The sequence below is a fragment of the Ahaetulla prasina genome, chromosome 2 (genome assembly GCF_028640845.1).
Source record: "Ahaetulla prasina isolate Xishuangbanna chromosome 2, ASM2864084v1, whole genome shotgun sequence".
In the NCBI taxonomy this organism is placed as follows: domain Eukaryota; kingdom Metazoa; phylum Chordata; class Lepidosauria; order Squamata; family Colubridae; genus Ahaetulla; species Ahaetulla prasina.
The window spans coordinates 270,047,083-270,074,475 of NC_080540.1; the positions used below are offsets into that span (position 1 = coordinate 270,047,083).

At 37.0% G+C, this 27,393-nt stretch overlaps 1 protein-coding gene across 3 annotated transcripts; it reads left to right on the forward strand.

Annotated features, from left to right (window-relative positions):
• ANKDD1B (ankyrin repeat and death domain containing 1B) lies at positions 1 to 27,376 on the forward strand. 3 transcript variants are annotated; one of them, XM_058169243.1, is made up of 16 exons: positions 215 to 804; positions 2,732 to 2,834; positions 3,234 to 3,337; positions 4,431 to 4,529; positions 5,792 to 5,890; positions 5,985 to 6,089; positions 7,995 to 8,093; positions 10,148 to 10,246; positions 11,125 to 11,223; positions 12,388 to 12,486; positions 13,795 to 13,893; positions 14,568 to 14,666; positions 17,262 to 17,357; positions 21,380 to 21,572; positions 24,057 to 24,188; positions 25,597 to 27,376. In XM_058169243.1, coding segments are annotated over exons 2-16 (1,482 nt in total). In that variant the 5' UTR covers positions 215 to 804; positions 2,732 to 2,833; the 3' UTR covers positions 25,656 to 27,376. The 3 variants fall into 3 exon arrangements, with proteins under 3 accessions (XP_058025225.1, XP_058025226.1, XP_058025227.1); XM_058169242.1 differs by lacking the exon at positions 2,732 to 2,834 and having other exon boundaries at positions 1 to 357; positions 25,597 to 27,375; XM_058169244.1 differs by lacking the exon at positions 2,732 to 2,834.
• The last annotated feature ends 17 nt before the right edge of the window (positions 27,377 to 27,393 follow it).

Below are 27,393 nucleotides of genomic sequence, written 5' to 3' on the forward strand. Positions count from 1 at the left end.
ATTGTCATAAAGTTTAATATGAAAAGCAGAACTAATCCAGAAAGTGTTTCACTAATCCATAAACGTTTCCTTCTCAAATCCACCTCTCTCGCTCTCTTAACGAAGAAAACTTAACACACCCGGTTGTGTCCGGCTTAGCGGGAGTTGTCCCTAGAAAGTGGCACCCGCCCTGGTCTGGGTGGCTTCCTCCGCCGGCCGTTCTCCAGGACGCTGCTTCGGCAGGCCCCGCCATGGAGGAAATCCGGAGTCGCACCGTGAAAGGCCTGGATGAGCTGAGGGGCTTTTTCAACCTGACTCCGAAGGAAGGCGATAGCGCGAAGGCGGTAGCCGCAGCAGAAGCGGCCAACGCGGAGACTTGTGAGTGTCGGAGAAAGGGAGGCGGAGGGCGGGTCTCTCCAAGCCTTGGTTTGGCCGAGACCGCCGGTTTGTGGGTCTCTTCCGGCACGCAGCTCTCTTCTTCGAAGCTTGGAGCCCAGCCCCGTCGCCCCTTGTGGATCGCGAGGCGTTCAGCTCCTTTGGTTGGATGTTTTTGTCTGGCCTCTTTTCTGCAAAGGTTCCCCTGATACCGAAGAGTTAAAAAGCAGGCAAAAGAGGCCGCCCCGGAGGAAATCCTCTAGACAGAGAGACGGATCGAACAGGGCAGCGGTTTGTTTCCTGTATGAAATTTCCAACTGAAACCCCTCTGACATTTGAAGTCCTATCCAGACCAGATTTGAATTGAAATTCTCAGGGCTTTCTGAAAACTTTGAATAATCTTCCTTTGAACTACTAAGTGTTCAAATAATCCTTTGAAAAAGCTTGGAGGTAGGGTTAGCCATCATTCTGCTAAACAAATATTTCCCTCAACACCTTCAAACTATTTACTAAATCTGCACTACTTATTAATCTTCTCATTGTTCCCATCTCCCATCTCCTTCCACTTATGACTGTATGACTATAACTTTGTTGCTTGTATCCTTACAATTTATATTGATATTGTTTCCTGATTGCTTATTTGTACCCTATGACTATCATTAAGTGTTGTACCTTAGAATTCTTGATGCACGTATCTTTTATGTACACTGGTCACAAATTCCTTGTGTGTCCAATCACACTTTGCCAATTAAAAAATCTGTTCTATTCTATTCTATTCTATTCTATTCTATTCTATTCTATTCTATTCTATTCTATTCTATTCTATTCTATTCTATTCTATTCTAAGCTTTCAGTTTCCTGGAGGGAGATAATTGATTTATAGTTCATTCTAATTTTAATCATGTCACATTTGGAGTATTAAGAGGAAGGAGTTACCTAAGGTTAAGCAAATTACATGTTATGTGGCAAGCATTTTTTAAAAAATTCATTTGAATTCAGAGGAAATTTAAAAATACAGTTATTTATTTTAAAATTGGAGAGTCAGTTTGATGTAATGGTTAAGAGATTAGGCTATAGAAAAAGGGAGACTCTGAGTTCTAGTCTTGCCTTAGGTGCAAAGCCAGCCAGTGACCTTGGGCCATTCATTCTCTCTCAGCCCTAGAAAGGAGGTAATGTAGTGGTGAAATCCAAATTTTTTTACTACCGGTTCTGTGGGCGTGGCTTGGTGGGCGTGGTCGGCTTGGTGGGCATGGCAGGGGAAGGATATTGCAAAATCTCCATTCCCATCCCACTCTGGGGCCAGTCAAAGGTGGTATTTGCCGGTTCTCGGAAATACTCAAAATTTCCACTACTGGTTCTCTGAACTGCTCAAAATTTCCGCTACCAGTTCTCCAGAACCTGTCAGAACCTGCTGGATTTCACCCCTAAGGTAATGGCAAACTACTTCTGAACTCTAGTGAAAAAAACCGCAAGGACTAGTCCAGACAAATGCCCATAGTCAACTCTGACTTAAATAACAAAAACTTTCAACACCTTCAACACCCAAAGACATACTCAAACAAACAAAAAAACTTAAAATTAATCTGGCCAATGTATTAGGTTTCATAATAGAAAACAGAATCAGTTATTTCATAATGCTTGTGAACACCATATTGTATCATTTTGACTGGTAGCATTATATGCTGTATTGCAGCTCTTTTTCATGGTAGCCACCGCTACAAAGGTGGGCTTGCTCATTCAAAAATTATTTTTGTAAACATCAATACAGGTGAGCTATCTCCTTTGCCAGTTCCTGTCCTTTATTGTAATTTAATTAATTAACTCATTAAACTATTCCCATGTTGCTCTTTTAGCAACAATTTCTTCTTGATCAGCTCAAGGCCAATATACATACATACATGGTGCTCCTACTTCCTGTCACCCATAACAACCACCCTGTGAGGTGGGTTCTGCTGAGGGAGAGTAACTGGTCCAAAATCATCCAGCCAGCCTTCATGTCTAAGAGAGACCTAAAAAATTCACTAGTCCAGTATCTTAGCCTCTACATTAATCCATGAGCTTTCTATAAAAGCAAGCTGTGCTTCACAAGGGGAATGTAGAGGGCATAGGGAACAGCTTTGAAGGATGGTAGGAGGAGCTGCTACCAAAGCAATGGTCAGATAAGAGAGGTGTGAGCCCTGTCCAAGAAAATAAGGTAAGTAAACATCCCAGACAAGTCCCATTCTTCTTCCCACAAAGATAAAGTAAGGGAGGGGAAGCACATTCAGACATGTAAGAGTCTGTTGCTATAGCTGCTATAATAAAAGTAGTTGTGATCTATATGGCTTTGGTTTCTTAGTTTACCTTATAATGCTAACATCAAGCTGCCCTTGAAAAGATCTTGCTTCAGGGGTCCCATGGAAGGTACTCTTATGGAGATGGGCCTTTCAGTAGATGGATTGTTCTCACAGATCTTACTAAATGCACAAATTCGTTTCAGAGTAAGTAATCCCGAAGATAATCAGGTTCTGGATTTTGTAGAATTTTAAAAACTTTAAATTATGTTTAAATACTTGATTCTAATTATATATAGGGATATATGGTCCTGTAGAAAACTAAGGAAATACAAATAAAAAAATTATACCCATATTGCTTAATAGAAGTGTGATATACTAGCTTTAGATTCTGGACTAGAATCAGAAGAGTAAAAGTTAAAATCTAACTCAGCTGTAATAGTTACCAGATATTTGTGGGTACTGTAACCCAGACTTCCTCATGGGAGTATTATAACAGAAGATTCTCAACACTTTAGGAAAAAGTAAAGTAATTTGAATTTAGGCATTAAGGATTATTATCAGAATTTCCTCAGTATCACAGAAGTTGTGCTCTTTGTTTTGCAGTGCTTCCAGATGAGAAAGAATTTCAGCATGCTGCTAAAACTAATAATCTGGACACTATGGAAAGGTTATTTAGGAAAAAAGTTAATATTAATGCTGTAAATATTGTAAGTATAAAAGTATAGTGAATTTCTCTCACCAACATATTCTGTTTCTTCCATTTAATTTAGGAAAAATAGTATTTATTCTTTAGTCTTTGGGACTTTTATTTGGCCTTCTCCCTGCACTAAAGGTGTGCAGTTCTGAGAATGGAGGCAAGCAGAAGGAAGCACAGTCTTGCTGTACCAGTCAGTTGTTTCACTGATGGGCTGAACCTTTTGGCCATATGGTCAAAATTGGTCCCAACATTGGAAAAGAGACAACTGTGTGGACAAGATGAGACTGGGAGACCAAATTTAGGGAATATGCAGCAATGTGAAAATGAACAGTGCATATCCAGAACACTACTTTGATAAATTTAAGCAATAATGGCTCCTCTGTATATTATACATTACATAAAAATATATGTCTCAGCGTTCCAGAAAAACCCAATATGTTACACATACTTAGACATTTAAGAGTCTGGTTTTTAAAGGAAAAGTAATTGATGTAAAGATAATAATTAGGAGCAGTTTGAATATTTATAAGTTAAATGCAATCAACCACCTTTAGATGCAATGGTAAGAGATATAGAACTTAATATTGTTTTTATAATTCTTGTTCATTTTATTAACTTGTTTTATTTATTCATTTTATTTTTTTCTCTTCCATTTCCTTTTCTTTTCCTTTATATAGTTTGTTTCTGGAACAATGACAAATAATGGCAATATCATCACTAATATTAATATTTAAAGTTTTATAGAAACTTTTCTTAAGATAATATAATGAACCTACTTCTATACATTTAATTAATTAACGAAACAATGAATTTTGAATTTTATATAAAGGTAAATCATTTGTTGTACTGAAATTTTACTATGTCTTTTTCTATCTTCTATCTACATTTTAAAGATGAAACAGAAGCTACGCCTTTCTTTGGGCTTATACTATAGGTGTGGAGGCTTACAAATTGATGTGTTTTAGGGGAATGCGTTAGGAAGGATGCGTTAAACAGGATTAAATAGTAGCTATAGTTTAATTAAGTCAATTTAAATGCTTCCTATGTCTAATTTTGCTTCTGATTTTCTGTGTTTATTCCCAATGATTTATTTCCTGTTTTAGTTGAAGCGCACAGCCCTCCATTTTGCTGTTGCAGGAAATCATATATCTGCAGTTGACTTTCTTCTCCATCACAAAGCTAGAGTTGATATTGCAGATAAGGTATATGCAACTGATTTCTTACTTCTATGTTTATAATAGCTGAAATAGACTTAGAGCCTCTTTTATGAAAAAGAAGGAATCCCCTAGTACTATTTTAGACTAACATATTTTCTTTCAAGGAATTTTAATAATATGTGTTAGTCCAGCAGTTCCCAACTCTTTGGGTGCCAGAGACCAGTTCTGTGGAGAGAAGTTTTTCTGTGTGCTGGGAGGCTTTACTTGTTTGCGTGGCCCAGTTTCTGGCATGCTGTGGACCAGTGGCCTGCCACAGACTGGGAGTAAGGGACCTCTCTGTTAGTTTGAAAAGAGACTACCAGAGTCATTCTGACCTTTGGCTAGCATACACTAAGCATCTCTCCTCCTACAATACATTTAACAAAAACATTAATTCTAATATCTCTGATTAATCATGCCCAGGCTATTGGAAAAATTGGATTAATAATATGTCGTTTAGGGTTTTCCTGCTAACTAGATAAGAAATAAAGTAATAGAGCCATTCTAAAGGTGGCTAAAGGCAAAATTGAAGTGCTGTAAGATTCAGTGGAGACACTGAAGATTTAGACAAGGGGATAGAAAGGAACTTATCAAATTTGCATACAACACCAAGCTGGCAGGAATAGCCAATACTCAAGATACAGAAGGATCTTGACAGATTTGAACATTGGGCCCTATCTAACAAATAAAATTCAGTGATGAGAAATGTAAAGTTCTACATTTTGGCAAAAAAAACCCAAAACCCAAATGCATAGATTTAGAATAGGTGGTACCTGGCTCAATAGTAGTAACTGTGAGAGGGATCTTGCAGTCATAGTGAACAATCACTTAAATATGAGCCAGCAGCTTGTTGCAACTGCCAAAATAGCCAAAGCAGTCCTAGGCTACATTAACAGAGGTATAGAATCAAAATCACATAAAGTGTTAATACCACTTTATAAAGCCTTGGTAAGACCACACATGGCATATTGTATCCAGTTTTAATCACCATGGTGTAAAAAAGATGGTGAGACTCCAGAAAGAGTGCAGGAAAGAGCAGCAAAGATGATTAGGGCTCTGGAGGCTAAGACGGTTGCAGGAATTCGGTATGTCTAGTTTAATGAAAAGAAGGACTAGGGCTAATATGATAGCAGTGTTCTAGTATCTAAGAGTCTGCCACAAAGATGAGGGGTCAACCTATTTTCCAATAAAACAGAGTTTTAAAAGCTAGTTTTGAATTTCATTATCTTTTCTAAGTTTATGTTTACTTATTTTACTTATTTTTGAAGCATGGTCTTACTGCAATTCATCTTGCTGCATGGTCTGGTAATTTGGAAATAATGCTGATATTGATTAAAGCAGGAGCTGATCAAAAAGCAAAGAATCAGGTATGTTATTCCAAGATACAAATTAGCAACAGCCATGTATACAACAGAAGGATTTCTAATTCTGTTTTCAGTAACTGTTCTTTCTTTTTCTTAGGAAGGCATGAATGTCCTACATTTTGCTGCTAAGAACAATAGTGTTAGAATAGTGAATTATTTTATCAGAGATCTTCACCTGATGGAACTCAATAAACCTGATGAGGTATTATAAGTGCAAAGAATACTATAAGCAATTAGACAATGGATATTAGCAATGTTTATGTGAATACTTTTATTTAAAATACTGTGCATGTTTATAAATATAGCTACCATTAATTTTTTATCTGTATTTCATGAATATTGATAGAACAGACCTTCGTTTTATTCAGTGTTGCTTACATTCAAACCTGGCAAAGATGCTGGTGGGTGCAGCATCATTATGCAAGTCTCATTCCTTTTATAGTGTGTTAATATTATATGTACATTTATAAGGAACACAGTTTCATCACAATGCTATGCCCATCCTTTTGCCATCTTAGATGGACACACACACACACAAGCCTATAGATATTGTTGGGGTTGTGTATTTCTGGCTCCTCTTGATTAACCATACGCTATGAATTACATTAACTGATCTTTTACATATATTCATAACGCCTATTTTCTGCAGTAATTCTGAGCATGCATCAAGATACCTGTCTGTTGCTGGGCTAAATGCTGCATTTGGCCTGTAAATTTGGGGGCTACACTCCAAAAGTCTTGGCTCAAAAATATAAACTTTAAAATATAAATTTTAATTTAATTTTAATTTAATAAAAATAACATTCACTTAAGGGTAAAGGTTCCTGTCGCACATATGTACTAGTTGTTCCCGAGTCTAGGGGGCGGTGCTCATCTCCATTTCAAAACCGAAGAGTCAGCGCTCTCCGAAGGCATCTCCATGGTCATGTGGCCCGCATTACTAAATGCCAAAAGCACATGGAACACGGTTACCTTCCCACCAAAGGTGGTCCCTATTTTTCTATTTGCATTTTTTACGTGCTTTCAAACTGCTAGGTTGGCAGAAGCTGAGACAAGTAATGGGAGCTCACCCCGTTACGTGGCACTAGGGATTCAAACTGCTGACCTGCCAGCCTTTCAATCAACAAGCTCAGTGTCTTAGCCACTGAGCCACCATATCCCATTAACATTCATTTACTCCAATATAATTGATATGGTTAACTTCCGTTTATGACTTTCTTCTTCTGTTTCTTTAAAGATTGCAAACTGATAACTACTTTTTGATGGGCTCTTACAAGCTTGTAGGAGCTATGTGTGATCCTGAGGAATCTACTCTAAAAGATTATGTATATACCGTGGGTCACATCACATATATAATAATACAAGAAGATTAAAAGATTTGTTTTCTGATTTGAGCAACATTCAGAAAACTTTCCATTAAAAAAACCCTACAGACCTGCTCTTTAGCATTACTTTAAATAAGTTAGATCAGGGGTTCCCAACCCCCAGGCCATGACCGCCTGGGGGCCCTGAGTCCTTCGGGAGAAGGGCGGTATAAAAATTAATTATTATTATTATTATTATTATTATTATTATTATTATTATTATTATTATTATTATTATTATTATTATTATTATTATTATTATTATTATTATTATTATTATTGCTCACTACTGGGCTATGAGCTGTTCGGAACTGGACCATGGAAATGTACTCCATTTGCAAGAGCAGTGGGTGTGTGGAGATCTGTGCTGACATGCACTTGCTGGTTGCTCGTGTGGAACCATCCCTTCCCCTCCCCCGCCAGTTTGCAAAGCCGGAAAGGTTGCGGAACTCTGAGTAAGATGATGGGACTGGAAGACCATTGCTACATCCTGAATCAGATTTGCTTAAATAAAATACCCTTCTGGTGTGTCTTACGTTCATATGGCACTTGTAGCACTACCAGAAGATAGTCATGCAGAGTTTGAGCATCTTCTTGCTCAGCATTCTTGTAGATCACCTGTAAATAATTTTGTAGTTTGGCTGGGGACCATGTACAATCCAAAGGGACACATTACCCCTAATTAATCTTTGAAGAATACCAATTTTCTTCCCTAGTGTCTTTTAACTTCACTTTCCTCACAGAAAGAGAGAAAGCCATTCCACCTGGCAGCTGAAATGGGCCATGAAGAAATGATAAATGAGTTGATTACCCTTAATTTATTCACCTCAGAAAAGGATAAGGTAAGTCTATTTATAAAGATGGTTCTTTGATTTTGTATGTCATATACTAAATTGTGAGAGGGTTCTTTTGGGAAATGGTGCAGAGCATGAATAGACTACTGCTATTGTCCCTGCATTTCTAGAGAGATTTTGATTATATATAGATATTTAAAAATACCTTATTTCTGAACTTTATCACTCATCACTAAACCTATAATATATGTTATGCAGTGGTGGATTAAGGCTCACTAGTGTCCTACGCATTGGCAAATGTTGGTGCCCCAAGATTCAATTTTTATCAAAAAAAAATTTCAAATCTTCATTGTTGTTGTTTTTTCTTTCTCAACTTTGTGGTGCCCCCTTTGGGCCTGGTGCCCTAAGCATGTGCTTAGTCTGTTTAATGGTTAATACACCACTGATGTTATGCCACACCTATACCATAGTCCATCTCATTTAAAGAATCTTAAACATTTTTTCTCTTTTGCTGAGCTATGTTGAGTTAAAGACAGTTATTGCGTCTTTAGAGGTCATGTACAGTATCCATCTTGAAGTTAGTTGGCTTCTGTTTCTGTCAGATGCTTTTTATGAACTGCTGAAGTGGCTTTTGCACTGTGCGGGCAGGAACAGCTGCTATATGCTTGTAGGCTGTCAGTATCTTTGGCGGAGTGAAATAGTTTCTGGCCTTTGCTTCCTCTCAGTTCCTGTGCTGTTGGCTTGCTGGAATCCATACCTGCTCCTTTTTCCACACGTCCTTACTTAGCTACATTTCATCAAAATATTCTCAACTGCAAATTCTCCCTCTGCTCTGTCACATGACAAGAATCTTTCTCCAACATACACACTGGGCCCTGAGTCCAATTCTTGTTTTAGTGCATATTAGTACACTGAGAGCATATGCACCAAGACAAATTCCTTGTGTGTCCAATCACACTTGGCCAATAAAATTCTATTCTATTCTATTCTATATTAAGCACCTGTTATCTTCCACTTAAGCACTTCCAGAGAATCAACCACTGCTCCAGTTATCATTTCACTTAAGATTTGTCTAGCTTTCACTTGGGAGGTAGAAAAAAACCCTAAAATCAGCAGGTAGATTTTTTTTTCAGGTGAAGCCAGAGGCGAGTTCTGACCAGTTCTGGAGAACCGGTAGCGGAAATTTTGAGTAGTTCGGAGAACCAGTAGCAAAAATTCTAACTGGCTCCACCCCCATCTATTCTCTGTGTCCCAAGTACCAGCTGATCTGGAGGAAATGGGGATTTTGCAGTAATCTTCCACTGGAGTGGGGTGGGAATAGAGATTTTATTTCCCCTGCCATGCCCACCAAACCATGCCACTCCCACTAAGCCATGCCATGCCATGCCCGCCAAGCCACACCCACAGAACCGGTAGTAAAAAAAATTGAAACCCACCACTAGGTGAAGCCATATTTTCTATTTATTGAGCATAAATTGGACACTGATGCTAGAACAGGGGTCCCCAACCCCTGAGCCGTGGCCCACTACTAGGCTGTGAGTCATTTGAAACTGGACCACCAAAGCTACATTGCTTTGTCAATGTCTTACATTTGTATTATGTCTATCAGAAGTCTGGTTGCTTTGTCTGTGAAAAAAATCAGAAGAAAGTCATATTGGTGTTATATGGCTGTTTGCACTGAATTAGTGTGTCAATCCTGAGTGGCTCTGGAAGAAGGGATCACTTAAAAAGTAAGGTGGGGGGGGAGCTTTGTGGCCCACAAGACAATTTACTTTCTGCTGCTTTTTACTCCCTCCCCCAGAATTTAATTAGCCAAATAATGAAATGATAATTTGTAAACATATTGAACAGTGTCTTAATTATACATATTTTAAAAGCATATTTTATTTGAAATGGCAGATTGCATTCTTATCAGAATACCAGTGTACCAAACCCCTGTATCCATTCTTTTATTAAAGATCTTGCATTATGTTTATTATTATTGGTTCAAAAATGTTTGCTTTTATTCATTCATTTTATTTATTTTCCCCTTGAATAAAGGGGAAAAATGATTCCCTTTTATTCAAGCCTACATTCTTAGTTGTCTCTGTACATTTTTGTAGGAAGGAAACACTGCCTTGCATCTAGCAGCTAAAAATGGCCACAGTGATGTAGTAGAGATTCTTCTTCAGCAGTGGGAAGATATAAACGAACTCAATCAGGTAAAAAAAACAACAAGAAGTAGGCTGAAAGATGCATAAAGCAAAAAAAAAAGGTGGGGGGCATCTTTATTTTTGTAAATAAAAATGCAAGAAGGCAACTCATGCTCAAGACTCAGGCAGGCTTTTACTATGTTACCTGGATGGAAAGAATGTAGAGGGGAGACAGAAAAGCCTGCTTCCTGGGTCCTACAAGATGCCACAATCAATTGGACCCACATCATGCCCATTCTGCCAAATTATACCAGATAGGCAGAAACAATTGAAGACAGGTGGTCCCTCAAAAAATTAGGCCTTTATACCATGAATGGCTTTAAGGTAATACCTGGCACCCTGATTTGTAATAAGCCAACTGATAATCCATGCTTGACTGCAGAGCAATAACACAGGCATAACACAGCATGCCCAACACCACCAACAGCATTGCATTTTGGACCAACCGTTTCTCTGGAGTTTCAAGGATAGCCCTATATGGAGTTCATTACTGTAATCCTTGTAATTATATCTGCTGTGGATGTTTTGTCTATAGATGTTTTATTATTGACTGTTTGGCAAATTGTCATGAGTCTATATTGATTTGGTAATGTACAAGTAAAATCAATCATTGTGTATGATCGGTACTAGGGTTACCATTATTTATGAGATTTTTTTATCAATTATTAAACATGAACCCCCTATGAAAAAATAACTGCTGAAATGAAATGAAAAATACATATTTTGCAGTCCCATATTAAAAGTTTCAATAGAAAAATTACCTTTAATAATTCTTCCATTTCATAGAAATTATCTGTTCTTACCTCCTATGAGCCAATGTTGGGTAGCTGTATATAAGCAGTTGTATCTGACATTAATGCATATTTCTTTTTTGTATTGTTCTTCAGAATGGCGAAACACCATTTTATATGGCTGTTGAAGGAGGCCATGAAAAATGTGCCGACCTCTTACTGGAAGCCGGAAGTGATATCAATACTTTGAACAAAGTATGTAGATATACATGGTGTTCTTTATTAATTTATTGAGATAATATTTCTTTGAATTTTCCTTCTCGTGAATTAAAAACCAGATAAATTGCTTTTGTGAAATTTGTATAGTAGGCCTGCAAAATCCAGATGATCACTAGATTCACAGTTCTCTATATCATTTGATGGTATTCACCTGGATTTTTATAGTCCCAGTTAACTCATTTCCATCTCACTTTAGTGTCTTCTTTATTACTTATTTTTCTAATAAAAAGGATCTTGATGCGACATTAATATACAAGTTCAAGGAAACTGAAGAAAACAGTAGTAAAATTATTGTTAATAGTATGCCTTAAGCATTCCATTAATTCAAATTAATGATATGGAACAACTATTAGGGAAATTATAATAATGATTTTTTTAAAACTTCATTTTCTGCTTTCCATGTCATCCAGCAGTAATCCAATGCATATTTTCTGAGAAGTAATTTTGTTTACTATGAAGCGAATATACAAATGTAACTTTAGCCTGATACATTTAGCTAAGGTGACATGATTTTGATTTGGTAAACTATAATTTTTCTCCTTTCTTAACCATCTTTCTCACTTCACACCCCCACATTCATAGAAAATATTGCGTCTTAAACAGTAGTGGGTTTCACTTACCTTCGCTACTGGTTCGGAACTGTGAACACGTGTGTGTGCGTGCTTGCTTCACTTGCATGCGGCGCTCTGCACATGCAGAAGAGCACCCATGATGACATTCGGGTGGGTGGGCAGAGCCTCCCGCCACCGCTGCTGCTATTTTGCCCAAACTGGGGCGAACCAGTAGAAACCCGCTATTGGTCTTAAATCATATTTCATATTTCCTTAAATAAAGGAAATATGAGTAGCATTAGAAACAATGGCATAAGGTACCAGAGTTTCTCCATCAGAACTAAATACGTAAGGAGACGAGGTAGAAGAGAGTATGAAAACATTATTCATGTATTTGACGTTGACTTTGATAAAACATGAAATAACTGTGGAAAAAGATAAGGAAATATTCTCCAAATGTGTTTTCTGGAGATTGGCCTAATTGGTTTTTCTGAAACAATTTGTGTTATTAGCATAACACAGCTTTGAATTACATTGTACTATTAACATTCAAAATTATTTTCCCTTCTTTTAAACATATTTCTTTCAGCACAATGCCAGTGTATTGCATATTGCAACCCAAAATGGACACACACCTTTGGTCAGATTTCTTATCAGTCATAACATTGATCTGGATGCTCAGTCTCAGGTGACTTTTTGTTATTGTTGTTTTCTCATATGTTATATCCCTGATATTTCTTGACATTCTCTGAAAGTGGTGATAGCTACAGCTATGTATATTCAAGACATAAAATGAGAAGAACCACAGTCTGCCTAAATCAATTAAGCATTCTATTTTCAGTTTTGCTGAGTGAATATTAAAATATGCCTAACTCTGAAATAAATATAAGTAAAATAAATATAAGTAAAAATGTTCAGCTGGAGGAATTGTCCCTTAACATTTTTAGACATACAATATATCTACCTCATATATTTGCTACAGTTGCAAGAGATTCCTTTGCAAATAAATTTGTGCTTGAAGCTGCTTTAGAATCGAAGTGCTCATCCTCCTCATTCAAAAATCCATCACATAATTTAACTATAAAAAGGTACATGATGAAAGTTTTGTGCAAACAGCAGTAGCTGTGATTTGAAAAATGGCTGAATGAAATTAGTTTTAAAAAACCTGGATTTGAAAAATTGGCAGGGCAGAATTCAGAATTTATTAATAAAAAGAAGTAAAAGTTGTAAACAGTATGACAAACAGTCAATGTGTTCGTGTGACGAGATACAGCATATGCAAATAATTAAGTGATTTTCTATAATTTTAACAAAATTGCAAAAAAATATTGATTGGCAATACTGGTCTTCTAACAAAAACATTAAAGAGTAGAAGACTTTTAGCAATCTATATATTGCTATGTTACTTGATAACTAAATAATCCTAATTTAATTAGGACTGTAGCCAAACAGTCTGTATCTTGAGCTGTCTACAAAGAAGGCTCAAAAAAGTCAAGATGATGGCCAGTCATGTGATCAAAACCTTCTTGTGCTTGTGTCGCAATGGATATAAAAAAGGGTGTGCTTCAGTTGCATAGTTGTGATTGCCATTTTGACTTTTTTTACTTTCTCTTGGAAGATAGCCTTGGTTTATGCTTTTATAAAACTCTACCACCAGCATGATAGAATACCATGAGAGAAGTCTGTTGAATATATGAAATTAAAATATCTATGATCAAGAGAGAAGCATTTTAACATTCTAGCACGTTTGAAATAAAACTTGAGTTTTGTAATGGATGTAATACTCATAAAGTTCAATTAAAGTAAATGCATAATCTAACCATTTGAATAGTGGCTTTTAGTGGAATAATGGAAGTCTTGAATAACCTTATTGGAATAATATATTTGATTTGTTAATACAGGTTTTCACCATATTTTAAAACTTTTCAATCTGGTCAAGCATGATTTCTTATCAATAAGAAATAGTTTCATGATGTTATTTATCCTCTCTTTACAGAAAAATAATTCTCCTCTACATTTGGCTATCACAAAAAACAACTTATCAGTGATAAATAGTTTAATAAAGGCAAACCATAACATAAATTGCCTAAATAAGGTAAGAAATTCTTGTTAGAATCATATAAGTTGAATATTGGACACAATATGTTTTTTTGTGTGTTTGTGTGTGTGTGTGTAAATATTATAATTTGATTTATGGCTTGGCTGCTCATTGTCCGGACTACTGCTTTTGACTTTCAACCAACACAACCCTCTGAGACAAAATTACCAGGGAAATAATCTTTGAATTTTTAACAAAAGTAGAGGAGAGAAAATCTCCATTTTAGAAGTTCAGCTTCTTGGCTCCTGAGACATCCAGCTACTTTTCCTAATTTCCACAAAAATACATACAGAGTAGCAAACAACAACATTGCCATGTTTATTGTTAGAAAAAGTTTGAATAACATATTTATTCTGATTTTAAAATATTCCAGAATATTTTATGAGAAATTAATATTTAAAACAATTATAATAAAAAATACAGATACAGATTTGGATGGATACACATTTAGAATTAAATTGGATGGGAGAAAGAGGACTGCCGGTGAGAAAGTGCACTGCCTGATCCATATATCTATATTTGCAAGAAGAGGAAACTTGCAACAGGCCCTGAGCCAAACCTATCCATTGCCATTTTAATTCCATTCTTTGCATAATGCAAATATTAACTTCTTTGTTACATTTTTCTAATGCAAAAGATTTCTGAATAATATTATCCTTTACATCTACAAGAGACATCAAACACCTTTACATCTGGCAGCAGACCTTGGAAATGTGGAAATAATAGAAACGCTGCTAAAGGCAGGCTGTAACTTCAGCATGGTAGATAAGGTATTCATGCTTCTATTAAAATGCATTTTTCCTGCATGTCTTGGTTTGGTTTTCAGATTATCCCTTATTACAATAGAATTCTTGACTTAGGTTATCCCTTAAAACAGGGATAATGGAATAAGACATGTAGTGGCAGACATAAAATAACAGTATTTGTTCTTTGTATTTGTGACATAAGGTAGTACAGGTAATCATCGAGTTACAACTGTAAGGGAGCCTGCCCATTATGGTTGAAAGTGGGGAGGGCAGTTAAGTGAACCACCTACCTTAATGACATCCCCATTTATGCTCTCCCCAATGCCTTTGTTAAATGAACACATGGGTTGTTAAGTGGAAAAACCAGGCTTCTAAATATAAGTAGTTGAATTCTATAGCTATAAGGCTTCCCATTACAGAACACGATTTTGGCTACATTCACCCAGCATATTTAACTAGGGTACCAAGTTGATCCATTTCCTGGAATCACACACTACCTTAAGTATGAGCTAATCAAACATGTCAGGTTTTATTACACCAAAACCAAATCAAAGTTAAATTTACCAAATTTAATCATGTCCAGTGAGTGAAACCATTAGGTTTTGTTTACCCTGGATAAAGGTGTTGTGTGAACACAGCCTTTGAGGATGATGATAGAGGTGATGTAATAGTCATGCCTGCAGCCTTGATTTTCTTTACTTACCCAAAAGCAGATTTAATTCCAGCTTCGTTAATAACATTATTGCTGCCTAGATGAGATTATCCACAGCAAAATGAAATAAACCCTGTGCAACTTTAGAAAGCAGGTCATTTATTAGATCTATGTGAGGGATATCTTAAAAGCAGTGCATCACAGCAGATAGTTTGTTGGGCTTTGACTAGGAAGTTGTTTGAGTCCAAATCCTTGCTTCCACAATGAATTATCAATTAGCCATTGGTAGGCCATCAACTTCTTCGTAATGTTATGAAGCCCCTTTAACAACCAAAAGAGATGAGTAAATGGATAAATATATAACTTTTTAGGCTTTATTTGAATAGAATTGAATTTAGTTGGAAAAAAAGGGATTAATGAAATATTAGTGTATGCTCCCAGCACAGTAATTTTATCATGAAGTCAGGGAACTACAATGAATCCAAAAATTTGGCAGCTGCAAGATAGAGAGAAGATCCTAGAAATGAGATAGTTCCATTTCTCTATTCTCTTCTGAGGCTTCTGGGATTTTTGGGGGGGTATCAGAATGCATTTGGCAAGAAGGGTAATTATTTCAAAAGTAAAACAGCTAGTCTAAATATTTTTCAGAGGTGTTTGCAGGGCGAATGTAAAAATAAAAGACAGAATGTAGGTCAAAGTAGCACAGTTTTTAGGTATGTGCAATTTCACACAATTATTAAAAAGGGGTGGAGCTTTGATCTGTTGGATCCTGTGCCCCTGCTATCTGGATACACTATCTGCAACAGAGGCAAATTATTGTGAAGTGATAGATGGATTTCCCTGATGGTGGAAAAAACAATCACTCATTTCTATCTACCATGAGGTGAGTCTGAAGCTGGGGAAGGAGCTAAGTTTTAACAGTTGGCCATATCAGAGATTTATCTCTGTTTCAGAGCCTAATATACAATCCACTCTTGCTTTATTAAGATTACCCATCCTGGATTACTTGCAACACCTGATCCAAGAAATTTCTAGAAAAGTGAGAGACACTCTCCCCTCCTTTCACGCCTCACTTGATTTGCCCATATACCTGCCACCATTCCATTCATAGGTTGGTGGTAGTTGACACAGGAGGGCACTAATTCCAGTCTGATGACATAATGTATGATCTTCTCACTTCAGTATGTGTACCACAATATGATGTGCCAGCAGCCATGTTGGCAATCTGCTGACTAGGCACTGCTCCTGCAGGATCACACACCACAACCATGCACACAATCTGCTAATGTGACTTGCAGCACACCATGCATGGAATCTTGGAGCGAAGTGTAAATGAGACTTCAGAGAATTGTATCTTTCAGCTAGCAGACAGCTTGCCTGTCAGCCACTACCCACTGAAAGTGACCAATATGTACTAGGTATATTTGGCATATTATTACCAAAGCACTCATGTCATGTGTAAGGTTATCTATTGAGAAAAAATGAAAAACATCAATTTAAATTAGAAAATAAAACCTAAGTGCTTTTTGTTATAGGGATGGGAAGAAAGCTGTATCGTGGAGGTTGAACCAAAGTGGGGCATGTAAATGTACCTATAGTCACTAACTCATTTTTAAAAAAGTCATCTCAAAATTCTACAAATTTAATAGGTTGGAAATACTTGCGCTTTTACACAGAATGGTAAAAAACAATCATTAACTGGTTTGCAGGATTTTTAACTTTTTAAGAGGAAATAGAGAATCCATGAAAGCATTTTACGTACTTCGATACAGAATTATATTTAGATTGCTATAAAAATTGCCTGTTGCTGGCCAAAATGACTTTTTAAAAAACTGTTTAAAACGTTCTCAAAATACATGGTGGTGAAATTAGAGTGTTTTGCAATATATTCTGTACCTTAGCACAGATTTTGTGTGTGTGTGTACCTTTAGTTTAATAACAGACAACTTTTAATTTAACAATTTTAGCAAGGAAAAACCGCACTTGCTGTAGCATCCAGAAGCAATCATGCCTTAGTGGTAGACATGATTATAAAAGCAGAGAGATATTACCTTTGGAAACAGGTAGGACACAATTTATTTAACTTTATCGGTCAAGCATGTTTCTCCATTATGTTGAATTTCATGAGCAAAATAACTTATTTTTAGTTCTGGAGTTTGAAGCTTCCTTGCAGAACTGGTAGGAAATTTTAGATCAGAAGTATCCCATTTCTTTCTTTTCCCTTTCCACTTTGCCCAGCAGCCCTTCCTCATGCCATCATAAGATATTAAGAAGTTAAATTCTTAGGTTGCTTTTTAACTTCTTCTATTTACTAACGAAATCTTGACTTTCCAGATTTTTTTCTTAGCTGATAGTGTTAAAAACTGACAGAAGAAATTATTTTATTTGTAGAAATTGGTAGTTTCCAAAGGCAATTTTCATAAGCGTAATCCAAAATGTGTCTGCTTAGATATGTTGGCTGCTGTCAGGCATGAAAAACCAGGTCCATATGTGAAGATCCAATAAACTGGTTTATTTTTTTTGTTTGTTTGTTTGTTTTGTTTACATTTATATCCCGCCCTTCTCCGAAGACTCAGGGCGGCTTACAGTGTATAAGGCAATAGTCTCATTCTATTTGTATATTTTTTACAAAGTCAACTTATTGCCCCCCCCAACAATCTGGGTCCTTATTGCAGCCTGTGCATAAGAATATTCCCAACTAACAGCACCTGCTTGGAATTAGATAAGGGTCCACAGAATTCGGGGGGGGGGAGAGGTTGGATTTTGCTTGTGGCTACATAGGAATTCTAGGCTGATCTGCCTTTTGACTCCACTCTCAGATTCTGCCACTGTTCCTACATGTGTGTATTATAAAACAGAAAGCTAGACAAGGCAACAATCATGTATGTAGAATACCAAATACATTCAGTATCATCAGCCTACCTAATCTAGTTACTAATTACCTCCTTGAATTAAGATGTCATCTGTGTCGATGATAGTGAAGATTTTGACAGCTTATTACTTGCAACCCTTCCTCCCACTTCTCCATGGCCATTGCACTTTTTGCATCCCGGTAATGTGGGACCCTGGACTTGTTCCCTGTTCCAGCTCTCGATGTCTCTTTCCTTGACACTCCTGGGCAAAGGTCTATAGAACAGGACCCACAGAAATATTGCAAATCTGTTCAGCCTTTCCCTGTTGTAAAGCTGTAAAACCTCTGTTTTTGCTGAAGACACCAAGGAGGTTCTACTGTATGGCATTACTTTCTCCTGCTGAAAACAACTGAAGATAGAGGACAGAGTAGGAGTTGCAAATAAAATAAGATTTAATTTGGCTTTCTTACCTGGCTTTCTTAATGCCATGTGATAAGATTAACTATATTGATAGGGAAATATACAGCTTCCCAGATGTCTTATGTATGAACCTGGTATGGGCAAGATTTTTTTAAGCAACTGTTTTGTACCATAAGGGAATAGAAGGGGCTGCTTTGGAGGCTAGATAAATATATTTGCTAATCTTATTACAAACACAGGCAAAGGAGGAAAATGATATTCTATTACGAAGAGTGGCCAAAGAAAATAAGAACAAGTATTTGGTTTTTGAACAAAGAAAGTGCCTCTCTATAAATGTTTGCTATATGCAAACAAGGAGAGATCACTTCCACAATATTCCCTATGATGTTATAAGCTATTTCCTTATTAATAGAAAGGAGCTATGAAATAACTTTGTGCAGATAAATAGAATGTATAAAAGAAGTAGGACAATTTGGGAGAAGCAGAGTATACTGTATGCATTTTTTTAAAAAGTCCCAAAGCATGATTTGTGAGCAGATTTCAGCATTGTCAAGCCTCTACTAATACTCCAAGATGCACCAGCCAGAGCTTGGTGAACGAGGCATATAAAACTGAAGAACTGAACTAAAATCCTGTGAAGGAATAGAATAGAATAGAATAGAATAGAATTTTATTGGCCAAGTGTGATTGGACACACAAGGAATTTGTCTTGGTGCATATGCTCTCAGTGTACATAAAAGAAAAGATACGTTCATCAAGGTACAACATTTACAACACAATTGATGATCAATATATCAATATAAATCATAAGGATTGCCAGCAACAAGTTATAGTCATACAGTCATAAGTGGAAAGAGATTGGTGATGGGAACTATGAAACGATTAATAGTAGTGCAGATTCAGTAAATAGTCTGACAGTGTTGAGGGAATTATTTGTTTAGCAGAGTGATGGCCTTCGGGAAAAAACTGTTCTTGTGTCTAGTTGTTCTGGTGTGCAGTGCTCTATAGCGTCGTTTTGAGGGTAGGAGTTGAAACAGTTTATGTCCAGGATGCGAGGGATCTGCAAATATTTTCACGGCCCTCTTCTTGATTCGTGCAGTATACAGGTCCTCAATGGAAGGCAGGTTGGTAGCAATTATTTTTTCTGCAGTTCTAATTATCCTCTGAAGTCTGTGTTTTTCTTGTTGGGTTGCAGAACCGAACCAGACAGTTATAGAGGTGCAAATGACAGACTCAATAATTCCTCTGTAGAATTGGATCAGCAGCTCCTTGGGCAGTTTGAGCTTACTGAGTTGGCAGAAAGAACATTCTTTGTTGTCCTTTTTAATGATGTTTTTGATGTTAGCTGTCCATTTGAGATCTTGCGATATGATAGAACCCAGAAATTTGAAGGTTTCTACTGTTGATACTGTGTTGTCAAGTATTGTGAGAGGTGGAAGTATGGAGGGGTTTTCCTAAAGTCTACCACCATTTCTACGGTTTTGAGTGTGTTCAGTTCCAGATTGTTTTGGTTGCACCACAAGGCTAGTCATTCGACCTCTCGTCTATATGCGGATTCGTCATTGTCTCGAATGAGACCAATCACTGTTGTGTCATCTGCGAACTTCAGTAGCTTAACAGATGGATCATTGGAGATGCAGTCATTGGTATACAGAGAGAAGAGAAGTGGGGAGAGCAGGGCCCTGTGCTAATTGTACAGGTATTTGATGTGATCTTGCTTAGCTTCACCTGCTGCTTCCTGTTTGTTAGGAAGCTTGTGATCCACTTACAAGTCTGTTCCGGTACCTGTAGCTGGTTTAGCTTAGTTAGAAGAATGTCTGGAATGATGGTATTGAATGCTGAACTAAAGTCTACAAAAAGGACCCTTGCATAGGTCTTTGGAGACTCAAGATGTTGTAGGATGTAGTGCAGAGCCATATTAACAGCATCATCTGTTGATCTATTTGCTCGGTATGCAAATTGCAAGGGGTCTAAGAGCGGATTCGTGATGGTTTTCAGGTAGGAAAGCACTAGCCTTTCAAAGGTTTTCATGACTACAGATGTTAGAGCAACTGGTCTGTAGTCATTCAGTTCCTTGATGGTGGGCTTCTTCGGCACTGGGATGATGGTAGAGCGTTTGAAGCAAGAAGGAACATAGCACATCTCTAGTGATTTATTGAAAATATGGGTGAAGATGGGGGCCAATTGGTCAGCACAGACTTTTAAGCAAGAAGGAGTTATCTTGTCTGGGCCTGGAGCTTTTCCTGGCTTTTGTCTGTGAAATAGGTCCTGCACTTCCTTTTCTGTGATCACTAGGGGTTGTGAACCCAATGAAATGGGGTCAGTTGTAGGAGGCTTGGCTGTTGTTGGTGTGTCTGAGATGGGGGTTGTGGAGATAGGTGGCTGTAGTTTCCTTTCAAACCTGCAGTAAAACTCATTCAGGTCATCTGCCAGTTGTTGATTACCTTCAGCCTGGGAAGGAGGTTTGCCATAGCCGGTGATATAGGATTTGACATTCACTACCATATACCTAGAGAGCCAGTTTGATGTAATGATTAAAATATCAGGCTGCAAGCTGAGTTCTAGTCCTGCCTTTGGCACTTGGGCCAGTTACTTTCTCAGTCCTGGGAAAGATGCAATGGTAAACTATTTCCGAAAAACCTTGTTGGACATAATTCAATTGGGCATAATTGAACAGAAGGAAAGAAAAACATGTATCCAACATGATTAAAATTTGTAAAATATTTAGAATAATATCCAAAGATTATAGTTCTTTGAGTGAAAATGAATTCCTTGAGGAACACATGATTTAATCTCTGAAATTTCCTTTGCAGGAGCATCTCTGTAATGATATGTCAAATATTAATCTATCTTTTAAACAAGATCACAACCTGCAGACAAAACAGATCCGTGCGTCTCTTTGGAATCTAGCATATAATGGGTTAAAAATGCGAGACTGGGTAAAACTGGCACAGTTTTGGAAGTTTACAGGTGAACAAATCAAAGCAATAGAAGAACAGTGGACAGGTAACTTGATGATTTAAAAAAACAAAACACCCCAGTGTTTCCATTCCAAAAGCAGGAAACTTAACTAAAATTCAACATAGTATTTCTGAGTGATATAGACTCCTTTATAAATGTGAATCCTGCCAGTGAGAATTGAATAGGGAAGAAAATCAGAATAAAATAACTATTGGATATTCTTGCAAAAGCTGTTTCTAAGCTAACATAGAAAAATTGATATGTGATTGTGTGCTTAAAGAAAAGCAAAGCATAATTTCATTACAGTATGTTGAATGTGTTAGAGACTAGGACTTAAGATCATTAAAAATCCTTCTACTCAGTTTTAATGAGACTGTAGCTTTCATTTTGTGAAGTTTTCTTAAATGTCAAAGGAGTATATTGGCAAACAGGCCAGTCAAAATTCAACACACTAAAAAAATGGATTTACAGCTCACCTTTATGAACTTCATCACTATCAAAGCTGCAATTTTCAGTATATTTCAGGTGTCTATTCCAATATTTACACTTCTTCAGAATAGAATTTTGGAAATTGGTAATTGTAAAAAGCATTTTGGAAATTGATAATTCTTCTAGTTCTTGCTGCAAACAAGACAGGATTGTATTGTAGACAGAAGATATGTGGTGTCATATTCCTCCCACTCTATTGAGGGAGGGCTGTTCAATTCTAACATAGATGGACTCTTTTACCCCTCTTTCAAACCATCTATCTCCTATCTACAATGGAGTCATTTCAGCAGTTCCAAGAAGATTCCACAACCATTTGTACTCTGATTCAGATGACCTTGAGGACACAGAGAAACCCTAAAGTGGCCTCAAAGGCTCTCCCAGAGAGTGCCAACAATCAGATGACTGCAAGGAAATACAATCCTTCTACCATCACCCCACCATCCTGTCAGAACCTATCCTTCCAACCATTTAGTGTCAATTGTCAATACTTATCCTTCCATTCCGCCCCCCCCCCACATCCAGTCACAACTGATGTAGCTTCTTGGATGAGAAACAAATCTACTTCTTCCTCAAAAAGCAGTCCATTTGCCTTTAGAGCACCTTTCAGACAACTATGACCTAGATGACCGAGAATCTCCCTAGACAATATTCCTTCAAGATTTCATAAACATCCAATTAGTATATATGACATAGGAGCCTCATTCCATTACATTAAGTGAAAAACTATTTTTTCTACTTGATTACTCTTCAACTACAGGGTTGGTCTAGGCCAGGGGTCTGCAAACTTGGCTCCTTTAAGACTTGTGGACTTCAACTCCCAGAGTTCCTCAGCTTTGCTGGCTGAGGAACTCTGGGAGTTGAAGTCCACAAGTCTTAAAGGAGCCAAGTTTGCAGACCCCTGGTCTAGGCATATAAATATTATAGAAGACAATTCCTCCCTTACTGTTGAACATCTAGGAACCTCCACTGATAAAAACAGATAGACAAAGCATCTTTATCCCTTCCTTAAAAACAGACATACAAACTTTTTCCCTTGACTATAAGCTACTTTGCACCCCAACTGATTGTCCTTTCAGCACCTATATTTATTGTTTCTCCATACCAGCTTAAATCTGCCATGTTTGATTCATATCTTAAGAGGAGGCCTTTCTCTAAATGCTTTGGTAAGATAAATGCATTGGGAAGAGGTGCTTTTATGACATGAACATACTCTGATCTTTCAAAGGAGATTCAATTTTTAACAAAAGAATAAAATGTTTTGATTGCCCCAGGATTTTGTTTATATGTTGATGTCCTTTGTACAGCTTTCAGCTGTTGAATTCTGTCCTATTTAATATTGTGGCACAGCTTAAGTGTTTATTATTTTATACAGTTGACATTTTAAACTTAAGCTACTGCCCAGGAGCTTACTTTCTGATATGAAAAATAACTATTTTTGTTTTGTTTCCATAGAGCACTAAAATACCTAACTACGAGGAGAGAGGCAATAGAGCCCTTCCCAAACGAATATCCAACTGTAGATGGGAACACCAAAGCTGTTTAATTCTTTCTGTTCCTGTTATTATTTTCTCAAAAATCGTACTTGCCAAAGCCAGTGTCTCACCCACAGAAAGCTACAGCATAGGATGCTATCTCATCCTAGATAGCAAAAACAATTTAACATTTTAACATTAGCAATCAAAAAACATTTTGACTGCTAATGTGGTAAGGTGGAGGGGGGCTGAATAACAGTCTCCTACAGCTTTTTAATATAAAAAAGACTAATGTCATCAGTTTTTTATGTCTCAGTGGTGTAATATCGTCCTCAACATTTCTGTCTGTGCAATCTCTGTAGTGGTAGATCTCTTCAAGAATTAGTGTAGGGAACAAAAGCAGGTTAATAGGCCTGATCTTCCTTATGCTGTATCCTTATGCTCGTTCACCTTCCCAACAAAAAAGTTTAAGAATCTAGGTAAACTCTTGAAACAAATTTTTGCAGCCAAAAATGACATAGAAGCATTTCTCCAAACAGTAGGCTAACATTTCTATATTATCCTTTAGGGGGAAAGAGCTACAAGGAACATGGACACAGAATGTTTCTTATCTGGTTACACGGTGTTCTGATGGCTGGCCAGAATCCTATTAAACATTTATATGAGGATCTGATAAGCCTGGGATTTCAAAAACTGGCTGGTGAGCAATTGTTGTAAGAGCATCACACTTAGAGCCTGTTAAGAGTAGTTCACCTTTCCCTTTGGGAAAAGATTCAGGCCAAACAGAGATTAGAGATGGCTGATTTACAGACTTGGTCTTACATGAAAGGGTCTTCAAACAATACTTCCTTAGTGAGCAGCCCCTTAAAAACACTTGAAGCAGCTTGTTTCCACATGATGAACCAAATGACATTATTCACCTAGTTCTTATTATCCAGTCTTGCTCCAGAATAGCTTGCTATGGTAAAAGCCAGGAGGTTCCATATTTCAAACAGGGAGACTTTCTAGACCAGTGTTTGTCAGCCATTTTAAGACACATGGACTTCAAGTTTTCAGAATTCCCCAGGCAGCATGACTAGGTGACTTGAGAGCACTCACTTTCTCAGCCCAACCTACCACACCGTGTGTGTTTGTGTGTGTGTGTGTGTGTGTGTTATGGAGGAAAATAGGAAGAGAGCACTCGGTATGCTGCTGAATGGAAGGGGGATATAAATCAAATACAAAAGTGGAGAGGTAATGCAGAGAGGGAAAACATGCTCTTTTAAACAAAAAGGAAAAAGGAGAGGCAATGCAAGTGTGCTGGACAGGCAGAAGTATAATCAAAATTTCAAACAAATAAAACAAGAGGCTGCAAACATAGGTAGTTCTTGACTTACAACCACAATTGAGTCCAGAATTTATGTTGCCAAGTGAGAAATTTGTTGAGTTTTGCCCCATTTTATGACTGTTCTTGCCACATTTGTTAAGTGAACTCTGCAATTAACTTAGTAACACAGTTAAGTGAATCTGCCTTCCCCATTGACTTTGCTTGTCAGAAGGTCGCAAAAGATGGGTCACATGACTCTCTGTCATGAATATGAACCAGCTATCAAGCATCTGGGGATGCTGCAACGGTCATAATTGTGAAAAATGGTCATGTCACCTTTTTCAGTACTGTTATAACTTCAAACGGTCACTAAATGAATTGTTGTAAGTCAAGGGCTATGGTACCTGTATAATTATGGATGCATGAATATATTTCTAGGCAAAACCCATGCTCAGTGTGTTTGATTGATTTTAGGTAAGCACAGAATTGCAACTGAAAAGCCTGTTGACTTTGTAAGCATATAAGAAACAAGGTGGCAGTAAGAGGGTCAATATATCCAATTTCTTAGTACAATAAAAGCAAAGAAGCCAGTTTTATTTTGAGAGCAGTTTCAGCTTCATAAATCTGTAATAATTTTAGTTTAATTTTAAATAATTACATGTATATTTTGTTTAAAATTGCAGCAGATGATTTTGAGTGGCTACTAAACTTTGTATATTATGCCTGAACATATTCACACCTCAAAAAGATTAAAGGCATATTTGTGTTTTCTGAATTCTAACAAGAATATTTCCTCTTGCAGAAAAGTTCAGAGCAGAAAATAATGCTGGCTCAGAATCCAAGAAATGTTTGGTTTCATGAAATTCAAGGGAATCTGAAGCAATGAAATAGGATAATAAATGAGTATTAAAGTATTATTTATAAGCAAATTCTTCAATGTTTCTCTATAAAAAAAGCTTATCTTCTTATCATTTCTCCAATATCTCCCACCCCATCAACTTCCCATCCCCATGCTAACTAGGACTTCTCCACCGCCATGGGCTCTTTCCAATCCCACTTCACCATTCAGAAATCTCCAGCTTTCTGATTCATTTTTTAAAATCTTGAGTGGCTGTACCCCAATCAGCATGAGTGACCTATATTTGGAGGTGGAAAAAGAATATGGGGTTATGTGACTTCTTGGGTTCCAAAAGCAGTGGGGAAATGAACGTGGCAGTGGCTGAAGATCTGCTTGAAAATAATTTCAGTCAATTCTAGATTATTATTTTTTCTCCTGTGTATGACTGATAACTTCTGTGGGAATCCACTTGCACCTGACGGCATATTAGCAACTTTGCCATGCAATCTGTACGTAATACTGTTTCAGTTAATTTTTTCCAGAATGAAACATTTCTTGAGATGTCACATTGCTTCTTCAAAAATCTTTGATATTTTAAATAAAGTATTTTCTAAGAAGACTCGTGTGAAAACAGTAGCACATTATGAATAAAACAAATGGAAGTAGGATTTAAAGGATGAGACAAACTCTATCTTCAAACATCATCTCATAATCAAATTGACTTTGTGTTTGAGACCCTTTGAGAAGACATCTGTACAGGGAAATATGGCAGACAGACATACCAAGCAAAAAAGTGCATCCTTGAATGTAAGGTAATAATTATAAGATATTTAAATTGCAATCCTAGGCACATTGTTTTGATAATAAAGTTATATGCATGAACAGAAAATTAGAAAACAAAAAGCCGAAGAATTCTGGTTGGATGATGATGAAATCCTGAAGTTTAATGGCAGCATGACTTGGTGGATGGGTGTGGTAGAAGATGAAACTGATATGCAAGGATAAAAAAATGGGAAAACATAGATTTTTCACTATGTTATGCCTCAAACTTATTTTGCTTATTATTTATTTCTTTTGAGCCTTGGCTTACCCCAAATGGGAATATCACATGTGTGAGGGAGAGTGTGTGTGTATGTATGAATGAAACGGGTAATGGTAAAATACTTCATGCTATTGTCATGGATGTGTCCATGTGGTAATCAGGAGCCAAGCTCAACCTGAGGCAGACCTTATAGTCTTAAAATATACTGTACCTTATATTAGGAATCTGAGGCAAATAAAATAGTGTTTAGCTTTCCTAGTGTAAATTTAAAGCACATTTGCCCCTTTATCAACAACTATTGCATGTAGCCAAAAAAACTTCTCAGTAAATATGGTTTGGTCCTGAACATACACAATTATGATACAGCTGAAGTCATTCAGATTTGAAGGAGAAAAAGTGATTTGAGTGCACAGGACTGTTCATGTAATAACTTTAGCTATATTACTTGTCTGATCACTTTCAATACCTCTGTTTTATTACTTAAGCTCCTGCATCCGTTTTATATGAGGAGATTACCTCCTCATGCTGCAGTTAGCCATTTAGTAGTAGGTGCACAAGTGAGGAATACCTAAGAATTACCTTAGGGAGAAGCAAGTTGATGTAGCAGGTTGTTTTCCCCTATTGGCGCACCTATTTGATCACTAAAGTGGGCAATGTGACTGGAAGAATCCTGGCAACTACTCTCAGATTGAGAGATCTTAGTACAGCACCATTGGCAC